This window comes from Acomys russatus, chromosome X (genome assembly GCF_903995435.1).
Source record: "Acomys russatus chromosome X, mAcoRus1.1, whole genome shotgun sequence".
Taxonomy (NCBI): domain Eukaryota; kingdom Metazoa; phylum Chordata; class Mammalia; order Rodentia; family Muridae; genus Acomys; species Acomys russatus.
The window spans coordinates 102429863-102457042 of record NC_067169.1 but is presented as its reverse complement, the minus strand read 5'-3'; the positions used below and the strand labels follow the sequence as shown (position 1 = coordinate 102457042).

The following is a 27180-nucleotide window of genomic DNA, read 5'->3' as shown; positions in this document are numbered from 1 at the left end:
TCTATCTTATTTTTAAGGCAGTTTCTCTTACTGAAGCAGGAATTTGACACGTTGGTTTAATAGGTTGGTCAGGTCCCACCCCCACCCTACTCCTAATCTCAGCCTCCCAGTGCTAGAATAATAAGTGTGAACCACCATATCTGGCTTCTATATGGGTGCTAGAGATCCAAACTTAGGTTATTATGCTTGAACATTAAGCACTTTATCCATCCACGGAGTCCTCTTTCCAGCCCTACAAGAAAAAAAAGTGTGTGTGTGTGTGTGTTGTGTGTTGTGTGTGTGTGTGTGTGTTTTAAAACGTGGGTTTTCTTAGCTTTTATCATAGTCTGGTCATTCAGGGATTACTGGTTGGAGTTTAAATTTTCAGATATTTGTAGACTATTGAATTTTCTTTCAAAGTGTGTTATTGAAAAATTGGTTATTGGGCTATAGTGTTTTTAGATTTACTACAAGGACTGATTTCAACCCTGTTTCTTTGATTCTTCCTCACCTCCTCTCTGCTCTCATTTGCTCTGTTAGTTTCTGCATTTTAAACACATGCTCCCCACATGCTTATATTTTGCCAGAAGTTGCCACCTGCCACCTTTGCTAATTATAAAGCAGTGTAGCAATTCTAGTATCTTAAAATTATGACGATCTCATTAATATTTATGAGCCTTTACTATGTATCCCAGAATTGCCTTGGTAAACAGAAAGATCTGCATGATGCTGAGGTAAAGCTGACTTTTGTCAACATAGCAGCCCTTGCTAACTACTTTGTTCCTTAAAAAAAAAAAAAAAAACTCCTTGCTCCTCCTGGAAATGTTTGCAGTAAGTGAGTTAAAGTTACTTAGTAACTCAGTGCAGAAGCCTTAGCTGCTGTTTGTCCTCGTCTTAAAGGGGATTTACCTACGACATTCTGGAAGTTTTCCAGTAGCTGCACAGCACACTTAGAGATTTCTTTGTTCCCAGAAGTCTTTGGATGTTCTTAACAAGTTTAGAGAGATTGAAGTCTGCATTTTATTTTCAGGTACTTAAAGCATTATAGCTATATGTCTAAGTCTTGTCTGCAGTCTCCAGCATCTTATGTTTGGACTCTTTCTGTTAGGATCGGGCACACCGCATCGGTCAGAGGAAGCCAGTACGAGTCTTCCGTCTCATTACAGACAACACAGTGGAAGAGAGGATTGTAGAGAGAGCTGAGATCAAGCTGAGACTTGACTCAATTGTTATACAGCAAGGTACTCCTATGTGGAAACTATATTAATTTGGGGAGGTGTGAAACAGCAAAACACATTTAGTTTTCTTCAAAGGAGGTTAATTTTCAATAAAGGTTGACCAAAAATGGCAAACAATGAAAAGAATATATATTTTTTTACTTTCATTTTTAGCTTATATTATAATTCTATTATTTCTTCCCTTTCCTCCCTCCAAACTTTCCCATTATATGCGCCTTCTTGCTCTTTCAAATTAATGGCCTTTAAAAAATAGATTGTTATTACCTGCATATATGTATATGCATATCCCTAAATATAAAGTGCTCAGTTTATATGATGTTATTTGTATGTAAATAATCTTTGAAAAGATGTTTGTAGTCTTTTAATTTAAGCCTATGCCTTCAGTATATGATATAAACTAACTGGGTTATAGTTGAATGTCAATGATGTGACTTTTGCAGTACCTTATGCTATTTAGCAGACAAATATCAGCTTCTGAAAAATTTAAACAAACATATCAGAGCATCTTTTTTATACAGAGAAGTTATCTGAAAAAATGAAATTGGAACACAAACAAGTATTAACAGAAATAGTGAATAGAAAATGTGGTAGAAATGAGCCGGACGCACACTTTTAATCCCAGGACTCGGGAGGCGGAGGCAGGCGGATCGCTGTGAGTTCGAGGTCATCCTGGTCTACAAAGTGAGTCCAGGACAGCCAAGGCTACACAGAGAAACCCTCTTTTGAAAAAAAAAAAAGAAAATGTGGTAGAAGAAAAACTGACAGTCATTTACTAAATAATTAACATTCAACTCACCAATGTTTCTCACAAAGCTGATTTGTGTATGATTTAATGCAATAGTGTCTGATCAGAACCATTATGCTGTACTTTCTTTAAAATATAATTGGCTATATTCCATTTTAATTGTTATTAGGAAGACTCATTGACCAACAATCTAACAAGCTGGCAAAAGAGGAAATGTTACAAATGATACGTCACGGCGCTACCCATGTTTTTGCTTGTAAAGAAAGTGAGCTGACAGATGAAGACATTACAACTATTCTGGAAAGAGGAGAAAAGAAGGTTAGTTCAAAGTCACACTGTATTTCCATGATGGGTTATTTACAACCCACACATTTGCACACACCTGCTGTATTAAGTTCTTCTTAAGAACTGGTAGGACTGCGTTTTCAGGCATAGGGCAGGACTTTATTATTTTATTTTATTTTTTTAGGTCAGCAACACTAGGCTTTGGCACTTAAAATTAGGTGACTTCATGTCCTTTTGAAAATAGTGTACATAAACACCCAGTACATCTTGTATTCAATCACATATGGAAGACCTGCGTTCTGTGATATTTTTTTTTGCCCTGTATTCAATAAAGTACAGTAATTGAAAGATATTTGTAAACAGAGTTAAAACATTAAATCAGTCTTTATCAAATCACCCTACATGGTTTAACAATAGTGCAATTTGTGTCTAATGTGTTCATTCCACAAATTATAGTAAGTTTCAAACACCAGAAAAGGTAGTTTCCATGTGCTTATCACATTTTACACTTAAAAAAGTAATCATTTCAGCTTTGTCTCACCTCTCACTACCTCAATATTTTTAATAACATCAGATATTAAATATCTAGAAACCAATCAGCCTTCGAAGTGTTTAAATAGCTAGTTAATTGTACTTAAAGAAATATTTTCCTTAAAAAAAAAGTGCAGGAACAAGGGGCAGGGCTGGAGAGATGGCTCAGAGGTTAAGAGCACTGGCTGCTCTTCCATAGGTCCCGAGTTAATTCTCAGCAATCATATGGTGGCTCACAGCCATCTATAATTTGATCTGGTGTCCTTTTCTGGTGTGCAGGTGTATATGTAGGCAGAGCACTGCATACATACACAATAAATAAATAAATAAATAAATCTTAAAAAATAAAAGTGCAGGTAAAGCCTGTTCATTGCAATTGATGACTATGTTGTCCATATACTCATCTTCTGTTTGTGTATTTTCCCCTTAGTTTATTTGGTAAAAAGACTGGGTTGTTGGCCTTTTGACTTTGTCATGCATATCTATGTCCATTTTAAACATGTTCAGGATTGTCTCAGTTCTTTTGATCTTTCTATTTCTATAACAAAATACCTGAAATACCTAAAAGGGGAAAAGATGTTAGAAGTTCAAGAGTCTGGTGCTAGCTTTGGCTTTCAGTGAGGGCCTTATGAAGGATAGCATTATATGGTGGGGGCATGCGTGCACAAGAGAATTAAAACAAGAGAACTGCAGAAGAAGCTTTCCTGGTTTTATAACAGCCCACTGTCATGGTAATTAATCCAGTCTCACAAGAGCTAAAGAGCAAGCCTAAGTTACTCCTGAGGGAAAAACCTTAATTACCTTTTTTTCTCTCTTTTTAGAATTATTTATTTATTATTTATGCAGTTTTCTGCCTGCATATGTGCCACTAGGTCAGAAGAAGGCACCAGATCTCATTATAGATGGTTATGAGCCACCAGGTGGTTGCTGGGAATTGAACTCAGGACCTTTGAAAGAACAGACAGTGCTCTCAACCTCTGAGCCATCTCTCCAGCTCCCCATCTGCCCATCTCTTTTAAAGATATAATCAATATCTCTGTGACATTTCACCAATTCATTACCATTACAGTGGGTACCAAACTTGTAGCTCATGAACCTTAGGGAATAAAACACTAACAAAAAAGGAAGTAAATAAATATTTTGTAAAGGTTCAACTTGATTCTCAAAATGCTTTTGTTTCACAGGTCATACAACAATGTTGTGTTACTTTGTTTTATATCAATATGTAAAAGCTGTTTAAACCTTGCCTTTATGATAGCACTACCTATTTCTCTCATTAATATTATACAGTGTAGGGGATGGGTATAACTTAGTGGTAGAGTGCTCACCTAGTATGTGTGAGGACTTGGGTTCAAATCCCAGTATTAGAAAACAACAATAAATCCCTTTAAAGAAAAAAAATATCATGGAAATTATGATATGGCTACATCTTCAGTGATAAAGAAGCACTGAGTGAAAATATTTGTAAATGAAACATTTACTTTTCTCAAATACTCAAGACAAGTTAAAATTTTAGGAGTGTGTGTGTGTGTGTGTGTGTGTGTGTGTATGACTGGAGATAGAATGCATGGCCTTGCATGTTGTATGCAAATACTCTACCAGAGACTTTACCATTATGCCAAGAAAAGTATGTTCTCTCCTTATCTTCTTTCAGCACTGCCTTAGTTTTTAAATTTTTATTTTATTTTATTTTATTTTATTTTATTTTATTTTATTTTATTTTATGTATATGGGTGTTTTCTTGCATGTATGCTTGCACACCATGTGCATGCCTGCTGTCCCTGGAGGACAGAAGATGTCAAATAAGTGTGAACTGGAGTTAGGAGTGATTGTGCGCCACCTTGTGGGCACTGGGAATTGAACTCAAATCCTTTAGCACTGTCTCTCAGGCCACTAGTATTGCATTCGTCCCTTGAAACTTAGCAGAGTAGACGTTCATATGAAACCTGGATTCCAGAAAAACAGAGAATTCACATTTTTCAACATATTTTCATTGATAATTTTCTCATTTCAATATATTCAACTTTAGACTGCAGAGATGAATGAACGCATGCAGAAAATGGGAGAGTCGTCTCTAAGAAACTTTAGAATGGACCTTGAACAAAGTTTGTACAAGTTTGAAGGGGAAGATTATAGAGAAAAACAAAAGGTAACTCTATACCTGCCTCCATTAGACTGTCAAATTTTCATTTTTCCTTGTAAAATCTATTAAAACAATGCAGACACTTATGTAGTGAAAGGGATAGCTTTAATATATCTTGCCTTAATATGATGATGATCATATTTGCTCTTGTCACTGCCAGTGGAATATTCTTTTCCAAGTTTTGGATCAAAAGTGTTTCATGTTTTGGAGTTTTTTTTTTTTTAGGTTATGGGATATTTTCAAAGACATTACTGGTCTGACAATGTGAAATAAAAAATATTCTAAAGCTGTCCTTAAATTTTGGAAATTTGCAGCAGTTTGGATTTCAGATGTTTTTGTTTAGCTCAGGATGCTTAACCTAGACGTGTACTTTTGTTAGTGAAAGGAAGTACAAGAAGTGCTTGAGACCCAAAACTCAAGCGGAAATCTCATCTCCATCACTAGTTAAATGCCTTTCGGTACTCAGCTTCTTCATGTACCAAAGGGAGATTGTATTAGGCAGGTGGAGTGATTATCATAGGAAATGGGTTAATATTTGTAAAGTAATTAGCACCCTACCTGACACAGAGAGAGTGTCTTGGTTGCTTTTCCTGTTGCTGTGATAAAATACAAAAGCAACTTAGGTGGGGCTGGAGAGATGGCTCAAGGGTTAAGAGCATATATGTCCCAATATCTTAGAACTCCAGCTCCAGGGGATCTGTCACCTCTGTCACCTGTGTACTTGCCCCATCCACACCTAATTAAAAAAATAAAATGTCCAGAAGAAAAAAGAAGAAGAAACTTAAACAAGTGCTGGTTGTTTATTTTGTTTTACAATGCAAGGTACAGTAAGTACATCATGGTAGGGGATCAAGGTAGTAGGAGCTCGGAGCAGTTGACATATTGTTTCCATGGTCAGGAAGAGCTTTGTCAGGTCACAAAAGAGTACACTTTAATGTTAACAATATATGTGTTACTTTAATTATTGAAATGTAAGGAAATAAACTATGCTTTTTCCCCTTAATGTTTTTTTCCCTGTTTCAGGGGCTTCACTCTAGGATTCCATATTGAATAATTAAAACAAACAAACAAACAAACAAACAAACAAACCAACTAACCAATTAGACATTAGCAAGCTATGGTGGAACTTGTCTTCAATCACAGAGGCAGAGGCAGAGGTAGAGGGGCAGAGGGCCAGAAGGAAGGACAGAATCTCTGTGAAGCCTGCCTGGCCTATAAAGTGAGTTCTAAGGCAGCCAAGGCTACAGAATAAAGAGATCCTGTCCCAGAAACCCAAAACCAAACCAAATCAAAATGAAACAAAAAACAAGCTAGATTTTATTTTAAAGAGGAATTTTAGGTTCCCAATAAAACCAAATGGAAAGAGCATATACCCCTTGCCTCTGACATATACCATCCCTTCCACAATCAACAGCCTGTGTCAAAGTGGTGCATGTGTTACAATCAATAATGTACATGAACACATTGTCACTCCCAAACTATCATTTACAACTGGGTTTTCTCTCTCAGGGTGGCATATTCTATTGCTTTTAATAAATGCAAAAAGACATCTACCAGTATAGTACCATCAAGTATTTTCACTGCCTTAAAAATCCTTTGTGCTTTACTCATCTTTCCCTGTTTTTCTCTCAGCTTATTGTAAGCACTCATCTTTTTATTTTCTATTTCCAGAGTTTTGCATTTTTTCAGAATGTCATACAATTAAATGAAGTCATTTTAGATTGACCTCCTTTATTCAGTCGCATATGTTTCAGTTCTGTCTGTCTTTCTTCATGTGTCAGCAATCCATTTCTTTTTAGCACTGAGAGATAGCCCACATTCTGAATGTACTGCTGTTTATTTATTCATCCGCCTACTAAGGAGTATCTTGGTTGTTTCTAAGTTTTGGTGGTTATGAATAAATCTATAGTACACATCTATATGTAGGATGTTTTAAAAACATAAGGGGTTGATTCCTTTGGGAATACCAGAGAATATGCTTGTTGAGTCCTATGATAAACTTAGTTTTAGGTTTGTAAGAAACTGCCAGACTTTTTTTTTTTTTCTAAAGTGGCTGTACCATTTTACATTCTCCCAGCAGGGAATGAAAACTCAGTCCACATCTTTGCCAGCATTTGGTGGTATTGAAATATTGGATTTTTACCTTTTAATGGGTGGCTTCTCATTATTTTAATCTGTAATTTCTTGTTTTAATTTTTGAGAATATAATGTAATTACATAATTTCCCCTTCCCTTTCTATCCTTAATATACCCTACCTTGCTCTCTTTAAAATTAATTTCTTAAATATAAAAATATAATCGGCTCAGTCTGTATAATGTTACTTGTATGTATATTTTCATACATGTACGTATGACCATTTGGTATTGTATTACCAACCCATGTACTCTTGCCTGGGGAAGACTGTTTCTCCTGCTGTCATGGGTGTAGCTTCTTTGTCATTTCTAAGAGACATAATCTCACAGTTAACTTTTTGTTCCTCTGGCTCTTAGAGTTTTTTTTTTTTTTATCTCCTACTTCCACAATGATCCCTGAATCTTAGGTGCAGGAGTGCTGTAGATATATCAGTTTGGACTGGCCTCCAAAACTCTGCAGTTTGATTGGTTATGGCTTTCTGTGATGGTCTCTGTTGCAAAGCCTCGACGCAGGGCAATAGCTGCACTTGTATCTGTGGGTATAAGGATAAATATTCAGAATGTAGTTAGGAATTATCTTGGTTTAATATCGTGATTGTTGCAGATTCTCTGCACATTTCAATGGCATCACTAGCCATTGGCTAGGTTTCTAATACCAGGCATGGTTTCCCTCCTCTCAAGTGGGCCTTAAGTACATTTAAAGAGCTATTGGTTTCTGCCAAGGCATTCATGCCACTGCTGCACCCTTAGGGTTATTGTGCCATGCCCATCATTAATATGGTTCATAAGTATAGCTGCATAGGAATGTTGGCGCTTCCCTCCTTTGGAAGTTTGTGTGGCACTTTCTGGTACCATGAAAGCTAGTCTTCAAGGAGGAGGCATTCAAGTAAATTTAAACTCTGGAACTGCTGTGTCTGAGGTAAATGGATTCTTCAGTAATAGGGACTTACTTTTCAGTCTTGCGGGGCAACCAAGGTTAGTAGCAGTACCCTGCAATGTTTTGGGAATCTCTTGGGTGCTTCTTACCAACAACTCAAAAGAGGAATTCTTGTGCCTGATGTTGGGGCATTTATCAAGTAGTCTGTCCCTCTTTGGGAGAACATTGCCAGATGAGATGAGAAGATTTCATTTAAACTATTTATGTGTACCTAATACACAGGTGTAATAGGTATTATAGGCATTTTTAGTTAGATAGTTAATATATGGTTCCTTATGACTTTTTCAGACATCCTCACTGTTATTTTACCCTCCTCCTTCCTTTTGTATTTTTCTGTCTCCTTCTCTCAGAGACCTTTCCATTTCCCCACTTCTTCCTTCACATTACTTGTCCCCTGCTAGTCTCTTCTCCATTTCTAACAGGTGAAGATGTTTTCACCTTATTTTAATCTGAAATTTCCTGATGATATGTGGAACATATTTTCATATACTTAACTACTATTTCTTTGTCTTCTTTGACTTAAATCTTTTGTCGATTGCTTTCAATGGAATTATTTTCTTTGGTTTTGTATTGTTGCTAGTTGAATACTTAGTTTATTTTAAATAATGTCCCTTTATTCAGATTTGTCTTTTGCTAATGTCTTCTCCCCATTTGTAGTTTATTTTTCAATCTCTTAGCCTACATTACATTTTTTTCTTCTGTGTATGTTCTTAGTCTCTCCTACTGTGAGAGTTTTCCAGTTTTTTTTTTTTTTTTTTTTTTGTGACCTGGAAACTTTGGAAAAGCATTCATCAGTTATTTGTAACATGTTTTTTGGACAGTTTTAAAAATAATTTTACTGAGATGATGCATTTTTGGCAAGAATAGCCCAGAAGGGATGTTGAGTCTTGTACATATTATCACAGATTCAGTGATATTAGCCTATCATTTTATGGGTAATGTTACCCTTCTTCCCTTAGTAGTAGATGGGGATGGCATTTGCATTGTTTCTTTCCTACAAATTTAGTATTTTTGCTTGTGTAACTGATAACTATCTGGGGAAGGATGTTTTCAAGCTTGTACATGATGATCTTAGCATCTGTTGGGGGAGTCATTGTTATGATGTTTGCTGGAGGGCAATTTTCTCATTCTATCTCTATTTCTTACTTGGGAATTTCTGTAATAAGCTAACTATACTCTGTCAATTATTTCTGCCCTTGTTTATTTATATAGCTATAGACTCATGTCTGTTTATTTTTGACCTATGAGGGCTTTATTATTGTTGTTGCTTAAATTGTTCCATAAAACACAGTTTTGAACTGATAGAAATGATGTTTTACTAAAATAAAACTATTTTTTAGATCTTCGTTTTATTGAAAAATGAGAGCTGAACCATTTTAAATTGCATCGCACCTGTTATACTGACAACACTTTCTTGCTGTCGTTTGCCTGTGATAGGTTTTGTTTCTTGACTTATATTTGTCTGTTTTATTTGCAATTTTAACTTACACTGCTTTGTGCTTTATCCTGCTTAGATGGAGGTGATGGCCTTTCTGCACAGGGTGGAAATTGCTTGCCTAATATGTTTTTTAGATCTAATTATATGATATGAATTTTATTTATTCTCCAATTATTTCTATGGGTTATTGGTACTAAGAGTGTTTTATAAAGTAGAAAAAATATTAACAGAACCCAAGTATCATTGGAATTTCTTTCTTTCTTTCTTTTTTTAAAGTTCTGGGACTTGCCATGTTCAGGACATCCTATATTGCTGAATTACATCCCTAGCTCCACTCACAGTTTTAGAATAAGATTAGTGCCAGTAAAATATTTGTGTATGTTTAATATAATAGTGTTTCCCATGCTTTAATTTTTAGCAAACATTATCATTTACAGATAAGATATATTATGGTGATTTTTATAATCAAAGGTCTAACATTAATATTAATATCCAAAATCAGACTTTTTGAGTATCCTAAGTTGTGATTATATCTTATTTCTGTGCATTTATGTTTTCTAGATAGGATCATAAATTAGGTTCACATTGTTTCTGAAGAGAATTGCAAGTCTTAAGGTATACTGTCCATAAATCTTAGAAACTATACGCTAAGGTAGATTTTCACATCTGATTATTTTGAATCAGTTACATTACTCTACTAGCATGCCTCATAATTAAATCATGGTAGCTGACATTAATCCTCAATAAGTTAACTTGAAAAAGTCAGTATTAATATACTTTCATCTAAAACAAGCCAATTCAGTATAAGTTAATCTGTTTTTGAAAGTTCAAGAATTGGCCTTTAACACTTAATTTCAAATTTCAACATCCAGACTTTCAAAAAAAAAAAAAAATACAGATTCGATGGCCAAATATACTCCTTTTAAAAAGTTAGTTTCAAGTATAAATTTTTACTTCAGTTTAGAAAGATTAAATTATGCATTATTTATATTTTTTTGCTAGTGTGCATGTGTATGTCTGTTCACATTAATGTCAGAGCACATGGATGTTCACATGTGTATGGAGGCCAGAGGTTGATATCTGATGTCTTCCTTGGTAGGTGTCTGCCTTAGATATTGAGATAGGGTTTCTCGATTGGGCTAACCTAGATAGCCAGCTTCCTTTGGGGAATCCTCTGTTGCTGTCTATTGAGCTATGTATAAAATCTAGCTGCCCTCCATCACTGTCACCTAACACACTGGCTCATTTGGTATAAAAAGCACAATTCATCTCTCTTCTTCCTGTACTCCTTCACTCCCCCCCCCCACTGTTCTTTCCTTCCTTCATGTGCTGTTGAACCCCGGGCTTCTTACATGCTAGGCAAGTTATCTACCACTGATGCACATCTCTAGCCATAGACGCAGATATTTACTTTTGAAGCACCACATTATGCTTTCTTATAACTTCTTAGAGTTAGAAGACATTAAAAGCCATTTACTCTAACTTTCCTTGTAATTAAGAAATCTCACTTTATAGGGTGAGCAAGATGGCTCAGTGAAAGCCTGACAACCTGAGTTCAATCCTTGGCATCCGTATGGATCCGTATGGTGGAGAGAACCGACTCCTAAAAGTTGTTCTCTGATCTTCACAGGTGCGACATGGCATGAACATGCATGCACACATACACACATGTGCGCACAAACAAATAGATAAATAAGTGTGCTTACAAAAAGAAATCCTATTTACAGCTTCTACATCAGATGACAGCTTGTGCTTGAATTCTGAAGTGCTGGGAATCCTACCTCTCTTAGGGTTGTTCCTTTCACTGTTTGCCATCTCGCCCTTGTGTATTCTAGGCAAACAGTCTACAACTGAGCTACACCCGCAGCCATGTTCAATCATATTGCATAATGGTGTTGTTTCTTGTAATTTTGCACATGGGTTTGAATCTTACGAGTCAACAGCAAACTATTCTTGGCTAGTACATAGACTTTGACTTATAAGCCTTCATATGGGATTTACTTTTCTCAACATTGTAAGAACTTGTAGATCACTAATCATACTCTTAGCTTATTATCCATAGTTTTCTTAAGTGGTTTTAGGGATTTAACAAAGGGCCTTGTGCATGCTAAGCAATTGTTCTAACACAGAGTCACATGCAGCCTTGCCCTCCACTCTTTTCCTAGGATGCCATATTAAAATCAACCTTAAGATAACAGATGGATTAATGATAAATTAATGATAGATTAAAGATAAATGATAGATTAATGCCCCTATGGGCCATTTTATTAAAAGTCACTAAGCTAAAAATTGTGAACTTGAGAAAAAAAAAAAAAAAAAAAAAAAAAAAAGAAACCAGAGGATAGGAAAACTTTCCCTTGGACTCCAGAACTTTGTGTTGGCAGTTTGGTTTGTGGACTATTTAAATGCATTTCCTAGCTGATAGTGGGGTAATTTTGTAATGCCACAAGTCAATAATAATACAATCTCCAGCTATAATACCTGACATTTAACTGTTGGACAGTTAGCTAATACCTTCAGATATAAGTGAGTGTGTTTGGTGTTGCGGCTCCAACCCAGGGCCTTGCACAAGTTAATCCATACACAGTACTTCTGAGCTAGATTCCCAGATCTTTTGTGGTCATATTTAATCCTACAGGTAAGTATTAAGTATTCTCATTTTTGTGGAAAGCAGAAATAATCCTCAAAGGTATATGACCAGTGAAATGCTAGGATTCAGATTCAAGTCTGAATCTTTTTGATTCCAGTGGCTTTTCCTGATTCCACCGCAGTTTACCTTCCTAAAAAGTTCCTTCTGATCATTTTTCTTGATTTGAAGATGTATGTGTCTGTCATGCTGCTTCTTGTTGCCTTCCTGAACTATTATTGGATGTTTAACATGCACAGAATCAACACTTTCTTTCCTTTTATGAGAGTCACTACTTATTTGCTTAAATTGGCGTCAGATACTAAGCAGATTGTTCAGATTATTCTCAATTAAGGGGGAATAATTTTAAAATTATTTTCAAAAATGCAAAAGAACCTCATCTTTGCTCCTAAACTTGATTTACAGCAGAGTTTTAGAACTTTGCTGGTAGAAGTAGGATTTATGAAGTGGGTTTTAATTGCCTCTAATTACTGCCTTACTGCATGTGGTGCTGAGAAAATAGCCTGGAGTAATGAAACCTCTTGTTCTTGCTTGTTGTGTGTAGCTTGGTATAGTGGAATGGATTGAACCTCCTAAACGAGAACGCAAGGCCAACTACGCAGTGGACGCCTATTTTAGAGAGGCTTTGCGAGTCAGTGAGCCAAAGATTCCAAAGGTAAAACTGCACAGGGCTGCTTTTTTTGCGCTGTTCTGGAATTCTCTTATATCACGGTTTGTGATTCAGATGTTCTTGTTACAAAACCATAGTTTCTAAAATATAGCAGTACATTCAGCACTTGATGTGGGCCAGTCATATGAAGGGATTCTGTTGTATTTATTTTTTCTAATGTAAAAAAAAAAATTACCAGAGTTACTTATATTAGATTTGTGCTTCATGAAAACAAGTATGTATGTAATGTATTTTTCCCTCACAGGCTCCTCGGCCTCCGAAACAGCCAAATGTTCAGGATTTCCAGTTTTTTCCACCACGCTTATTTGAGCTCCTGGAAAAGGAGATTCTTTATTATCGGAAGACTATAGGTTATAAGGTAAAATTTAAAATTAGTGTGATATAATCTCTTAAAAATGATTTTATTTGTTATGAGTGTTTTGCCTGCATGAATGTCGGTGCACCTCGTGTGTGCCTGGTGTCCACACTGGCCAGAAGAGGGTGTGAGATTCCCTGGAACTGAAGTTACAGGTGGTTGTGAGCCACTGTGTCGGGATTGGGGAATGAACCTGGAAGAGTATCAAGTCCTCTCAACTGCTGAACCATCTCTTCTGCCCCCAATAATCTCTTGGGTGCTGTCGTAGAATTCTCTTATAACATGGTTTGATATTCTGATTTTTTATATTATTGCCAAATCATAGTTCCTAAGATATAACAGCACAGCAAACACTGGTTAAAAAAACACAATGCACTCCATTTAATATTAAATAATTTAAGAGCATGTAACAATGTTTTAAACTTGTAGTAATGATTAAACTATCAAGTCATTCAAAAGGGTAATCAATGAAAACAATTGGTCTCCAATAGTTCAACAGTAATAGCTGTAATGTTCTTACAATAAATTTAGTGTTTGGATTGTCAAAGAATGTGTACAAAGAACAAATATGTGGTTCAAAATGAAGTTTCATATATGATATGATTTTTAAATAATTTTTTTAATAGAACTAAGAAACAGTATTTTTGTGTTTATTGCTCATAGGTTAATAAAAGCCCCATTGGTGGTTAGTAGCTACATAAATGGTAAAGATAATAATACACACAGTAATTAGTCATATACTTTTAAAATAACATGATCTTTAGAATTCAAATAGATACAAATTTTACTGTGAAATTTAGTGGTTATAATACTACATTTATATTCTTGAGAGATTAAGAATACAAGGTTATTATAGTATGTGAAAATTGACTTTCTAGTCAGTGGAGATGGTTGACCAAAGGTATGAGAATCACTAATATAAAGAAGAATTTAAAAGTATCAGCAGAATTGTAATCTTATGCAAATTTATGAAATTTATGTTTCAAAATTTGTTTTGTTCCACCTTTATTAGAGTTGGAACTATGACCAATTATTTTGATTGGTAGCTGAAATGTGCCTAGAGGAACTACATATTTAGGAGAATTAATTTGTATTTAAGAAATAGAGTGGGCCTCTAGAGTGTTAACAGTACTTTTCTGTAGTGGGAGTCTTTTCTATAGCAAGATCAAAAGAGTCTTCCTTGCTCTGTATGCGATAACGCTCAACACACACACACATACACACACACACACACACACACACAATTATATACCAACATTCAAATGTGGTGGCATATGTCTTTATGTAATTCTACCACTTTGGAAGTTGAAGCAGGAGGATTGCAAGTCTGAGGACGGTATGGACTGCATGGTGATGTCCAGGACAATGAGACTGTCTTTCAGAAAACTGATAAAGAACTTAAAAATGATATACATGTGTTAATTATGATACTGTTAGAGAAATGTGGTTACATTTTGAAAGAATCATTTGTAGGAAAGTGTGGGAGAGCAAAGTTACCATATTCAACTGCTCAGATTATGCATATTACAAGCCATTTTCAAATAAAGCGAATACAATGTAGAAACAAAATGCCAAGTGCAAGCTGTTAGATCGTTATTAAACAGTTAATTTTCCAGGGTAAATGGACATATAGTACCTCACCAAAGTTTGTAGCCGTTCCTGGCAAGGAACGTTATTTTCAGCTTTTTAAAAATCAAATGTTATCAGTAAGACTTACAGGGAGAATTAATTGGAATAGTAGATCTTGAGTACTAAACAAAATATTTGTGCAGAACATTTTGCAATTTACACAATGCTTTAACATATACTTCATTTGATCCTAACAACCTCATTACATGGGTTTGATCGTCTGCTTGTAATTGGTGAGGAAACTGAAGCGCAGCAAGGTTCAGTGACTTTGTGCAAGGTCATATAGCTAATTAGATTGTTCTGCTGTGTCAAACCCACTTATTAGATTTTAAATACTGTGTTCTTTCTATCCAGACATTCTCGGCTACTTCTGCTTGTGCTATAACCCTGTTTATTTCTGTAGTCCTAAATAAGGGTTGTGTTTATTAATAGTGTGACATGTCATTTGGGAGGTGGGCCAAGTGGTAGTCATGTAGCCGGGAAAAAAAAAAAAAAAAAAAAAAAAACCAAACATCTTGGATGATGGAACTATTTATTTTTCTTTGGAGATAGTATGATTTTGCTCCCTGTGAGAATTCCAATGCCCACTCCATTCTGGCCATAGAGTCAGTTAGAATGTAAACAGTGCTTTTTAGCAAGGCAGTTTGTGGTTAGGAGCGAAGTCTCAGAATGATTGCGTGGTGGCCAGCTGGAAGAACATGGAGGAGGGAAGCAACTTTATAAGACAGGGCAATGAATGGACAGCTGCAAGGGATAAGAGAAAAGAAGAGGTAGGAAGCATAAGAAGAGGAAAAGCACGAGTGGGAAGATGCAAGGCACTACAGAGTTCACATTTTTGTAGTTTACGATTTGCTTCCCTCCACTTCACAGAAAGTGTTAGAGAAAGATGAAGGGTGAAAGGGGTGGGGGCGACCCCAGTTAATATCTGTTCACTGAGCACTGTTTTGTGTTAGGTGATGTAATAGGCACTTTGGAGAAAATGATAAACAAATTTGGCTGCAGGACTACTGCTGTGATGGAGCACAGACGTGCTCCTGGAAAAGGCCTACTCTTGTCAACTGTCCCTTTGCTGCTACTTGAAGTTGCTATCTGCTTGTGTGGGGCATCACACTGGTGGAGAAGGGTCTGACTTCATCAACTCAGTGTGCTCTTTACAAGTTCACATGGTGTCACAACAGCATCTATTGTGGTGGGTAATCAAACCATGGAAAACCACAAGTATAAAGGACTTACTAAAGTTTTCCTAAATATCATTGCTATTTAACTAAGGAAATAGTTGCTGTTTGTAGGCATCTTGAAGGAAACAAAAAGGATAAGGGTACTAAATTCCATCTGATTCTGATAGACAAATTCACTGATTAACAGAATACTATCAAGATCATGATCATCTGTCAGAAACATAATTAATTCACAGCCTCTACCCTAGTGGCATAAACATGTCTATGTACTCAAGCAATAAAATCGTAGTAGTATTAGTATTAATATTAGTATTAGTATTAGTAGTAGTCATGTTTATAAAGAAAATGAAAAGACAAGACTCTGAGAATTTAGATTATAATGTCAGAGACAAATATTAAACAAACACCCCATTGCAGTGGTATTATTCTCACTCAGAACAGGTGGCTGCCAGGCAGTATAATGGGTTACACAAAGTGGATGGAATATGAGAGGCAGTGCTCCTAGGGAAGTGTCACTTAAGCGAAGACCTATAAGATGATGGAATTCAACCTATAAAGTGTAGGGGAGGAGAGATGAGGCCAAGGAGAACCTTGAGGTAGGGAGGAGGAGGCACTTTTTCAGAAGTCGAGTGTGATCAGAGATAGACATGTGTATAGGTCACAGTGAAGCTGTGATCTAACTGCCGAGTCAAGGAAACCACTCATATGCCTTTAAAGCAGGGATGTGGGTGGGTGGCGAAATGATACTAATCTAAGCTTTCCTTGTGTTTCCTAATGTTCCAAGTTCTGTATATTATAGAAACTACATCTTTATTTTTCAAATGGAGAACTGAGGCATAGTAAACTTTTCCAGCATTGTAGGATTTATAAGTGGGAAAGGGTGATCAGATTTACATTTTGAAGACTTATTTAAATTTGTGTGTGTGTGTGTGTGTGTGTGTGTCTGTGTTGTGTGTGTGTGTATGTGTGTAATCCTGTGCATACTATGACACAGGAGGAAGGCAGAGCATGACTTTCTGGGGTTGGTATCACCAAGTGAGACCCAGGAACTGAACTCATGTGGTCAGACTTCTGTGGTAAGAACTCTGACATGCTAAGCCATCTCATTGACACTTGATTATACTTTCAAATTATCACCCTGGATGTGACATAGGTAATGGTGCACTGATTAAGAAAACCACCCAGAAGACTATTGAAATATGAAAATGAGAGGTGGTGGTGAAAACGTAGACTGCAGTTGTGGCAGTCATGGTGGTGGTGACGACAGGAGAGCCATTTCTCTAGTACTTTCTTCTTGGCTTTGTGCTCTCTTCATCTTACCTTGGATTGCCACTGCACATCTAAAGGTTTGCTGTGAGGCTCATTAAGAATACCTAGCTGAGGATTTAGCAGGGAAAAGACCACAGGACCAATGCTTGCACTTTCTGGATCTTGTTTCTTCCATTCTTTCTTAAGAACTATGATCTGAGCTAAGGTAGGTTGTCTAATTGGAAGGGTCTCATGTTTAAGTTAATCGTCTGCAGCGCTTCATGGATTACATCATATGTATCTTCTCAAGCAATGCCTCGTTTTGGGCTGGAGAGGTGGCTCTGCTGGTAAAAGGTCATTTGCTACCAAGCCTAATGACCTGAATTTAATCTCTGGAACTCACATGGTAGAAAACTAAAAAAAGCTACAGAGTGAATGAAGCAATAGTTTATTTTTATGCGAGCAAAGCTGCTCTATTGGAGTTGGAGCTACCTGATGTTTTGTACACACAGGTCTTCAAACACTGGAACTCCTCTCCCTTTTGATGTTTACATTAATAATCATTCAAGGATGTCCTATCTTTTGTCCTTGCAGCATGACCCTGCTGTCTACAAAGTTCACCCTCAAGACCCATACAATTGAGTTATAAAAATTAATGAAGAATCTTGTGTTTTAAATATATTTATGGCTTTGTGTTGGGATGCATTCATAGCACCCATTGGCCACATATGGTTCATAACTGCAGGTTAGACAGTGGATTAAGAGGAAACAGAATATTGTCCATCTCTGGGAGCACTGTAGCTAATGGTGATGATTTATCTATTTTGAGTCTCCAAAGAGTTAGCCTACAGTGATTAAGAGAAGGGTTAGTAAGGGGCTCAATAGTTTATGTTTTTTTTTTTTTTTTTCTGAGACAGGATCTCACTGTGCAGTGCTGGCTGGCCTGGAACTATCTATGTAAATCAGACTAGCCTCAACCTCACAGTGATCTGCCTGCCTCTGCCTCTGAGTCTTGGGATTAAAGGTGTGCACTACCACACCTGGTATGGGCTCACTAGTTCTGAACAAGGTATTAACATGTTTGTGAGAGTCTGCTTGTTATTGACTATTAGCATTTTTATTTTATATTGTCTATCCTTCTACATTTGGTATACCAAGGCCAATGAGATCAGCAGTCAAAAGGTTTTATTTCATCTGGGGCTGGGAGAAGCATTTATTTGCTTTACTGTCATCACGTTGTGGCTGGCAGGGCCAGTTCTTCCCCATCAAAGCTTTGACCTTGCTGTAAGTGAGACGCCTTCAGTGACTTTATTACTCTCTAAAATTAAAGGAGTTGATATGTAATATACTTGTTCACCAAAGTCTTATCAATGGAAGAGGATGACAATTGAAAATTTAACTGCAGAATAAAAAGTCCAGTTTGCTGCCTGAACAGTCACCCAAAAACTCTCTATAACATTGGAGCATCATCTTCAGTCTCCTGGCCCAATATATCTGACAGACATATTTGTGAGGCAGGAACTATTGAGGACTGCTTACCCTGTCTTGGCAGACTTTGGCCGTTGACTCTTTCTGCATCCAAGCTTGCCCAATTTTTAGGCAGAATTCTGTCTGTGGTAGAAATGAAGATATTTTCCCCAGTGACTTGTTTGCCACATTTGAACCTTCATAAGGAGGTTCTTTGATGCTCATCATCCTCTTTGAGGTCGGCTGGGTATTTCCAGGAGTTAACCTATCTTACTGTGAAAGAATCTTTAAAATATTAACATCATCTTTAAATGCCATATTGTATAGGTCTCTGAGGTTTTTCAAGACCTTATCTGACTATCTATCTGACGTATCTATCTATAGAGTCATATCTATCTGTTACACCTAGAGTTTTGGGTGACTGTTCAGGCAGCAAACTGTTTCTGTCATTTTTTTTTCACTTTGGAAGCTGCTAACCTGCACTCTCTGTATACTGATGTAATTAGTTTTATTCCTTCTCAAGTCTCTGATGGGGTTGAAGAGCAGATAGTTTAGTTTTACAATTAAGCTTAGTTGTTTAAGGGTTAAGATGTTTCTAGGTTTAGATAGATGTTTTAAGTTGATAATGATGAGATATAATAGATATTGATTTACATTCAGAATTTTAGACTCACTAAGATAGCAAAGATGTTTTCTACAAGGCTGCAAAATACAAATAGCCAAAACACTATGAATGTAACATTTATATAATTCTTGATTGTTTCGTGGTTCTTGCTGTAGGTAGTTTAATATATATATATATATGTGTGTGTGTGTGTGTGTGTGTGTGTGTGTGTGTGTGTGTAATATAAATGTATATGTAAATACTTAATTAAAAAATAGTTAAAAGAAAAAAGTCCAGGTTACCTGGAAATTGTAGTCGACCAAAAAATATGAGTAAACATGTTTTGCCATATTTAAAGCTGCAGAAAGCTTTAAAGCATCCCAATATCTGGCTCTCCAAAAGATTTCTTTAGGGACAAATATAAACATTTGACGAATGGGCAAAGTTCCATACACTTTGTGAGCTTTGGTAATGTGTCATTGTGGTTTGCCTGTTAAACTGTGGGGAGCTGATTTCAGGTGACCGCTCTCATTTTCTGTGCTGCCATGTTTAATTTAGCAATCCATATTTCTATAAAATCTTGCTGAACTCCTAGGCAATAAGGTTTTTTTCACTACCTCATGGAATCTTGCTCATTTGTATTTATTTATTTATTCTGTGAGGAGAGAGAGAGAGAGAGAGAGAGAGAGAGAGAGAGAGAGAGAGAGAGAGAGAGAGAGAGAGAGAGAGAGAGAGAGAGAGAGAGCGCACGCACCACTGTGTGCCTGTGGAGGGCAGAGGACAGCTTGTGGGAGTTAGCGCTTTCCTTCCACCCTCTGGGTTATAGGGATTGAACCCAGTCTTTTTTGCAACTGCTTTTATCTGCTGAGCTATTTGGAATGAAACTGGCATCTTACCAGCCCCTACATTCCAGTTTTAGTTTATGCTTTTTCTATTCCTTTTGTCACCATACTTCATTTCCAAGTTATAAGGTCTCAGCAATTCTCTGCCTCTGGTAGTGAAGGGGCCTCAGAGTCGGCCCAGAACACACCCAGAAACCAAATTCTCAGCACAAAAGAGATTTATTTTACCTCAGAGGGGACAAGCTGGGAGGTGGGGTGCTGCCTCTGGACCAGGAAAAGACAGCAGCAGGTGTCTCTACAGGAGTGGCTTTGCTAGGATGAGTTCATAAGTCCTCATTAGCCATGTTAACCAAATAATGAATTGTGATAGCTGGACCTTCGTGACCAGCCTTAGGAATGAGTCAAATATAAGGAAGTGGCAAATAGAGCAATGGACCTTAGTTGTTAGCGTTGGAATGTGGAAATGCCTAAATGAGGGGATCAAATGATTTAGTAAGGGAGAGGGAAGTGGTGAGAACAAGAGCTACCTGCACTATGTTTGCAATGCACTGGACCTTTCAGATAGCTTCTCTATCCAGCTCTGTTTTTGTCCTGTTCTCAATATTTTTCCAGTGCTTGCAATAGAAGCCACCATTTCACCTGTACTAGGTAAGTGTCCGACCACTCAGCATAAGCCACACCAGAGAAGACTCCTATGTCCCCCTGTGCATTTCTGCCTTCATGTTTTTGCTTATAGTGCTCCAGTTTATAGTGGTCTTTGCTTCCCATCTCTTCAGAACTTTGGGGTTTCATTTCCTTCTCCTTTTCCTTCCTCTTCCCTCTCTTCTTTTCTCTCCTCTGCCTTTCCTGCCACTGCCTCCCTCTCTTTTATTCCCCCTGCTCTCCTTCTCTTTTTCTCTCTCCCTTTCTGTCTTACTGGTGAGTGATTCTCCTGCCTCCCAGTGGGCACCAGAAGTGGATGTCAACCACCACAGGCCTTCCTTTCTCTTTTATGAGATAGCTCTTGTGTAAGCCAGCTATTCTTGAACTCACAAGGTAGCCCAAGCTGCCCTCAAACTTGCATTCTTCCTACTTTGGACCCCAAATGCTAAGGTTACAGCTATGTGACATCACATCTGGCGAACCTAGGATGTTTAACATGAAGATCAAAACCACAGAATTGGTTTGTGTCCAGTAATTCAGTCCATACTTAATTTTAGTACTAAGAATACAATAAACAGTCAGTGCATACTCATTTCATTGTCTGGTACTGATTGTTACAAATAAATCTGTTTTTTAATATCCAATATTTTTTTTATTTAATTAATTTATTCAGATTACATGTCAATTGTTATCCCCTCACTTTTATCCTCCCGTTCCTCCCTCCCTCCTTCCCTCTCTCCCTCCCTCTTTCACCCTATTCCCCTCCCCTAGGTCTGTGACAGAAGGGGTCCGCTTCCCCCACCATGTGGTCACAACCTATCAAGTCTCATCCTGGTAGCCTGCTTATCCTTCCTCTGAGTGCCACCAAGCCTCCCCACCAAGAGAAAATGGTCACATAGGGGGCAGCAGAGTTCATGTTAGAGTCAGTCCCTGCTCTCCACAACTGTGGTGAATGTGTTGTCCATTCGCTAGATCTGAGTAGGGGTTCAATATTTACTGCATTTATTGTCCTTGGTTGGTGCAGTAGTTTGAGCAGATCCTCCCCACCCCCCGGGTCCAGATCTGCCTGTCTAATATTTCTTTAAAAATATCTGTTTGGTAAGTTTTTACGTGAAGAACCATTGGATATAACATTTTAAAAATGCTTACCTTTAAGTTATAATGATATGGTTTTAAATGCTATAAAATACATATAACAATGAGAAAAATGTCATCTAATATATGTATAATTTTTAGTGGTATATCAACTTGACATTTCTATGGAATGAGTCATTTATATTATGTGTGCATTCCAAAAAGTGAAAGACTTACTGCCAAGATTTCATTTTTATGCTTAATGGAATGTTATAAAATGTATTACATATGTTCTATACATGCTCTCTTAAATCACTGAGCTGCATTGTGGCTCCAGATGTTTGTAGTAATTCTAGGGAGCTTCAAGGCTGGAAACCAGATTTGTCCTTCCATACAAGGACTGCTGTTCAATGCTCCCGAACCACAGTGGACTGTGTGCACACTGTTACGCACTGAGACATTCTAAGCTACCATTTCGAGATGCTGAGGACTGCTGGCTTTCTCAGAAAACTCAGCTTCTGTCCCCAGTGCTTCCAGTTCTTGCATTCTTCTCAGTTGTCAGTGCTTTTGCAGTCCTTTACTTTAAAGAGCACTAGTATTATCTCTGTTTGCTACTGCTGGCACACAAGTTTTCTCCCATGAATTGTGGTTCCATCACAGCTGTTGTTGTGGTCTACCATACACTCCCTCTAAACACATGTTTTAACTTCTCTATTGCTGTGTATCCTTCTTTATATCTCCACTCTTTCTAGACTACCCATCCCCAAATAGTCTATTTTTACAATCCCTATCATGGAATAAAAGCATTATTGTTTTCACAACTTAAGATGACCAGAACATTGGATGTCATCTTTAGGTGCAGTGCTCCTGTATATCCTGCTGTATAGTACCAGGAGGCTTTATAAACTGTAAATACCAAAATGTGTGTTTATTCTATATAATGCCATGGTATAAGGGTTTATTTTGTTACACAGCATAATGAGACTTAGACTACAATGTGCCATTCATTTACCAATGGGCTGTAATCTTAAAATACTGCACTACACAGTATAAGAATGGTTTTTATTAGAGTAAAACCCTAAGTGGTGGGGCTGGAGAGATGGCTCAGCAGTTGAGAGCACTGTCTGTTCTTCCAGAGGTCCTGAGTTCAGTTACCAGCAACCACATGGTCGCTCACAACCATCTATAATGTGATCTGATGCCCTCTTCTGGCCTGCAGGTGTACTTACAAATAGAGTGTTTATATACATAAAATAAATAAATCTTAAAAAAAAAGTTAAGAATCCGTTTCAAATGAACAGATTAAAAAAAAAAAAAAAACCCTAAGTGGTAGAAATGTAGAGAGGGCTATGTGCCATCTGCTTCTGAGGTCCCACTGTTTACTGTTGAAATAACTCTCCAGATTAATATGTGTGTGTATGCTTGGCCTGATTCATTTTTCTCATAGGTTTATTTGTTTCTCTCTTGCTCTTAGGTCCCAAGGAATCCTGAGATCCCCAATCCAGCTGTAGCTCAAAGAGAAGAGCAAAAGAAGATTGATGGAGCTGAACCTCTTACACCACAAGAGACTGAAGAGAAGGATAAACTTCTCACACAAGTAAACTATTTTAAGTGGCTTAACTACTTCTAGTCAACTAAAAAATTATAAATAATAAATAAATAATATATAGGTCCAGTTGTTGTGATCTGACATACCCACAAACACACATTTTGACTACATGTCTTTGTTTCTTAGAAAATTCCCTTTGTAAAACATGCTGTCTTGGAAATAGTGGGTGAACATATACATGGAAAATAGAAGTGTTAATTATTAAAAATAAGGCATACTTTTAAAAAACAAATTATAATAAGGCCAGTGAATCCAGATTTGAATTTGTTAAATAATAATTTCCAATATATATCTGAAAATTACATTTCTTTGATTGACTTGATCCCTGAAACTACACTACATCATTTTTTTTGTTTATGAAAAATTCCTTTTGAAAGAAGAGTTCTCAGGAAAGAGCTTGAACACAGTAATGAGAAATGCCTGAAGCATTTTGATGTGATCATTGTATAATTAAAAGCTAACATTAAATAGGGAAACTTTTCACCGTAAGGCTTTCTAGTCATTGTTGCTTTAATAAATTTTGTATCACACTTCTGAAATGAGTTCTGACAAAATAAACAAAATGTGAATTTATGGCACTGCCTTAACCAGCTAAATGTATTTCTTCAGCAGTCTTTAGAACAATGTGCAAGGTACAGCCGTAGGAAATTCTCTGCTGCAACTGTTAACTGATAGCTTGGAATGTTTCCCACACCTTAATGCTTGAGGTGATGCATAAGCCAGTTGTAGGGCGCTCTTTACAGTGTCACACCATGTCCCAGGAATATGTGATAATTAAAAGTAAAGTAAGAGTTTTTATTAAAAAGAATTTTCATATTTATATGTTGATGCAGGCCTTTTTATTTTAATAGCATGTGATTTTATTAAATGAATTTTGACAAAATACTTTGATACGTTTTTGAAAAAAAAAAAATGTCTGGAAGTCACCAGATTTAGCTTGAAAGTTAATTGCAGTTGGCAGAGTTTTAAGAACTACCAAAGAATAAACATTAATGTTTGCTTTTACTTTAATTTCAAAACATATTTCCTGAGTGCAAAAATAAAGTTGTGCCTTTTGAATACTATACTACTTATAATATATTCTGAATATACAGTATAATGTGAATATGTAATCTCAATTGAAATAATTGAGTTTATAATTAGAAGCATAATCAAGTTTTTTGCCCCACTTGAATTTAAGCCATCTTTTTTTGATGCTATAAATTTAATGCTTTTTTTTAGTGTTTCATGTTTCCCATGATAGCCTTGAATTGACTCTGTAGTTGAGGATGACCTTGAACTTCTGAATTCTCCTGTTCTCATCTCCTGCCACCATGTTGTTTTTATGTTCTGCTGGGAATTGAACTCATGGCTTTATCCATGCTAGGCAAGGTCTCTGCCAACTGAGCTACATTGCCATTGGTGGAATAATAATTGCAAAATGACTTAAAACACTGGCTGTTTCATGCATTAATAAAAAGACCAGATACCTGAGTAATGTTCTATTTATAGAAATTCTATTTATCAATATAATCTTTTAAAAATCACTTTATTTATTATTATTGGAAGAGGCACGTGCATGTTGAGACATGTATGGAGAAGTCATAGGACAGCTTTTGATGGTCAGTTCTTTTCTTCCACTGTATGATCCAGGGACTGAACTCAGGTTATCAGGCCCGTGTGGCAAGCACTTTCAATTGCTGTTTCATCTTGCTGGCCCTTATGAATGTAGTTTTGAACAGAAATTATTTATCCACTGTAGTTTGGAATAATCTAAAGAACTGTGAATGTTTTCCTGTATTCTTTTTGGATTTTTTCCAGCATTCTTTCAATTCAGTACATCCACATCTCTCTCTCTCTCTTAATATATCTGAGAACTGATCTGTGGGAAAAGTCATTGAAACCTTGAGACATCAGAACTAACATTAGATTTTATATTAGAATTATATCTTAATGTTGTATGCATCTGGAAATATGGAATTAAGACTATGCAATGTCTTAGGATTATATATCAACTTAAAGTACTTGAATAGTACATTTCCTTTAAAATAGAAAAGCAATTATTGCTATAACAATGCAAACTGAGCATATTAAAGAAATGAACTTTATAAAAGGGCACGTGTTAAGTATTTTAAACTGCTTTTAATACATCATTATACAGATATAAGTAGTATTGTAACTGAATTTATTACGTTAACATCTACTGACGATATAAAAATTTTTATCTATAGGGTTTCACAAACTGGACAAAGCGAGATTTTAACCAGTTTATTAAAGCTAATGAGAAGTATGGGAGAGATGACATTGATAATATAGCTCGAGAGGGTAGAGGGCAAATCCCCTGAGGAGGTCATGGAGTATTCAGGTTTGTATGCCATTTCAAACATACTTTTATTTTAAATGCATGCATGTCCTGTAAAAATATTTGTTTTTACATGTGTGTATCTCCATGTGAATGCATGCTATGTATGTGAAGGTGCCAATGGAGCTATGTGTGTTCTGGAGCTGGAGTCACAGGTGTCTAATGTGCGTGCTGGGAACCAAACTTTGGTCGTCTGGAATAGAAGCAAGTGCTCTTAACCACTGAGCCATCTTTCTAGCTCCTGTTTCTTTATCATTGAGTTGTGTTTTTGCTCAGAGATGTTAAAGCTTTTGTGAATGAGGTGTAAGTAAAGATATAAGATATGATTGTATTTCTACGCTGCTGTCTCTGAGAGATAGCTCAGATAGCTGAGGAAAGCTCTGCATAAACTAAAGTGGCTACTGCATGAGTTTTCTGTTCTTTCATTTCTCTGATTTGATCTTTTAAAGGTCTGGTCCTAGGTTTAGCATAGTCACTGTAGGTCATCTTTGAAGTAGAGAGTTCTTATCAGGCCCATTTACAGACTCAACTGCCCTCAAGGAATTCAATCAGGTAGTGGTGGGCCCTATTAACTTAAGGCAATTTAGAATAGATCTAAAAAGATTTCTTGGTTAAATCTGTTCAGTGGTCCTTGAAACACTTCCCTCTCCTACTCAGCTGTGTCTTTAGCCTCAATCAGAATCAGAATAGCTGCACAGAAGTGTGTGGAGTTTATATTAATTCCCGTGTCAGAATATATCTAAACTGTCAGGCTTCTGAAAAGAAATCTTATTAAAATAGGTTAATCTCTCTGTTTTCTGTGTGTAGTTAAATTTCAAATAGGCTGACCTTTCAAATTTAGTCTGAATACATCAAGTATTTAGAATCGAGAGCGGTTTTTCAAAAGAAGCAATATTAAGAAGCAGTTGTATGGTTTCTTTGCCAGCCCCCAGCTATTTGAGATAACTATTGAAATTCTGTGTTTAGTAGCCAAACAACAACAAGAAGAAACAACAACAACAACAACAAAAATCAGATTACAAAACTCATGAATAAGTCAAAGTTTAATCATTATCAGGTACAGCTTTTAATTTATCTAGAGTTAATGCTTGAAGAAAATCAGTTGTAATCACAGAAGACCTGCTCTGTTTTCCCTCCTGGAAATCTAAAGGAGAATTTAGAAGTTAATTTTGTCTAGACAAAATTTCATATAACACTGAATTCATGAAGTTCTTTTTCCTTTACATTAGCATGACACTTCTACTTTTTTTTTTTTGTTTTTCGAGACAGGGTTTCTCTGTGTAGCCTTGGCCAGCCTGGACTCATTTTGTAGACCAGGCTGGCCTCGAACTCACAGCGATTCGCCTGCCTCTGCCTCCCGAATGCTGGGATTAAAGGCGTGCGCCACCATGCCCGGCTGACACTTCTACTTATGTTAAGGTTGAAAACATAACTTGAGGGCTTTT

At 36.7% G+C, this 27180-nt stretch overlaps 1 protein-coding gene across 1 annotated transcript in view; it reads left to right on the top strand.

Moving 5' to 3' along the window:
- Smarca1 (SWI/SNF related, matrix associated, actin dependent regulator of chromatin, subfamily a, member 1) overlaps positions 1-27180 on the top strand; it is a 74923-nt gene that overhangs the window by 30315 nt on the left and 17428 nt on the right. Inside the window, 8 exon segments of the mRNA XM_051141086.1 lie at positions 1088-1220; positions 2132-2280; positions 4808-4927; positions 12621-12731; positions 12991-13104; positions 23260-23382; positions 25605-25697; positions 25699-25738. Coding sequence (XP_050997043.1) covers positions 1088-1220; positions 2132-2280; positions 4808-4927; positions 12621-12731; positions 12991-13104; positions 23260-23382; positions 25605-25697; positions 25699-25738 — 883 coding nt within the window.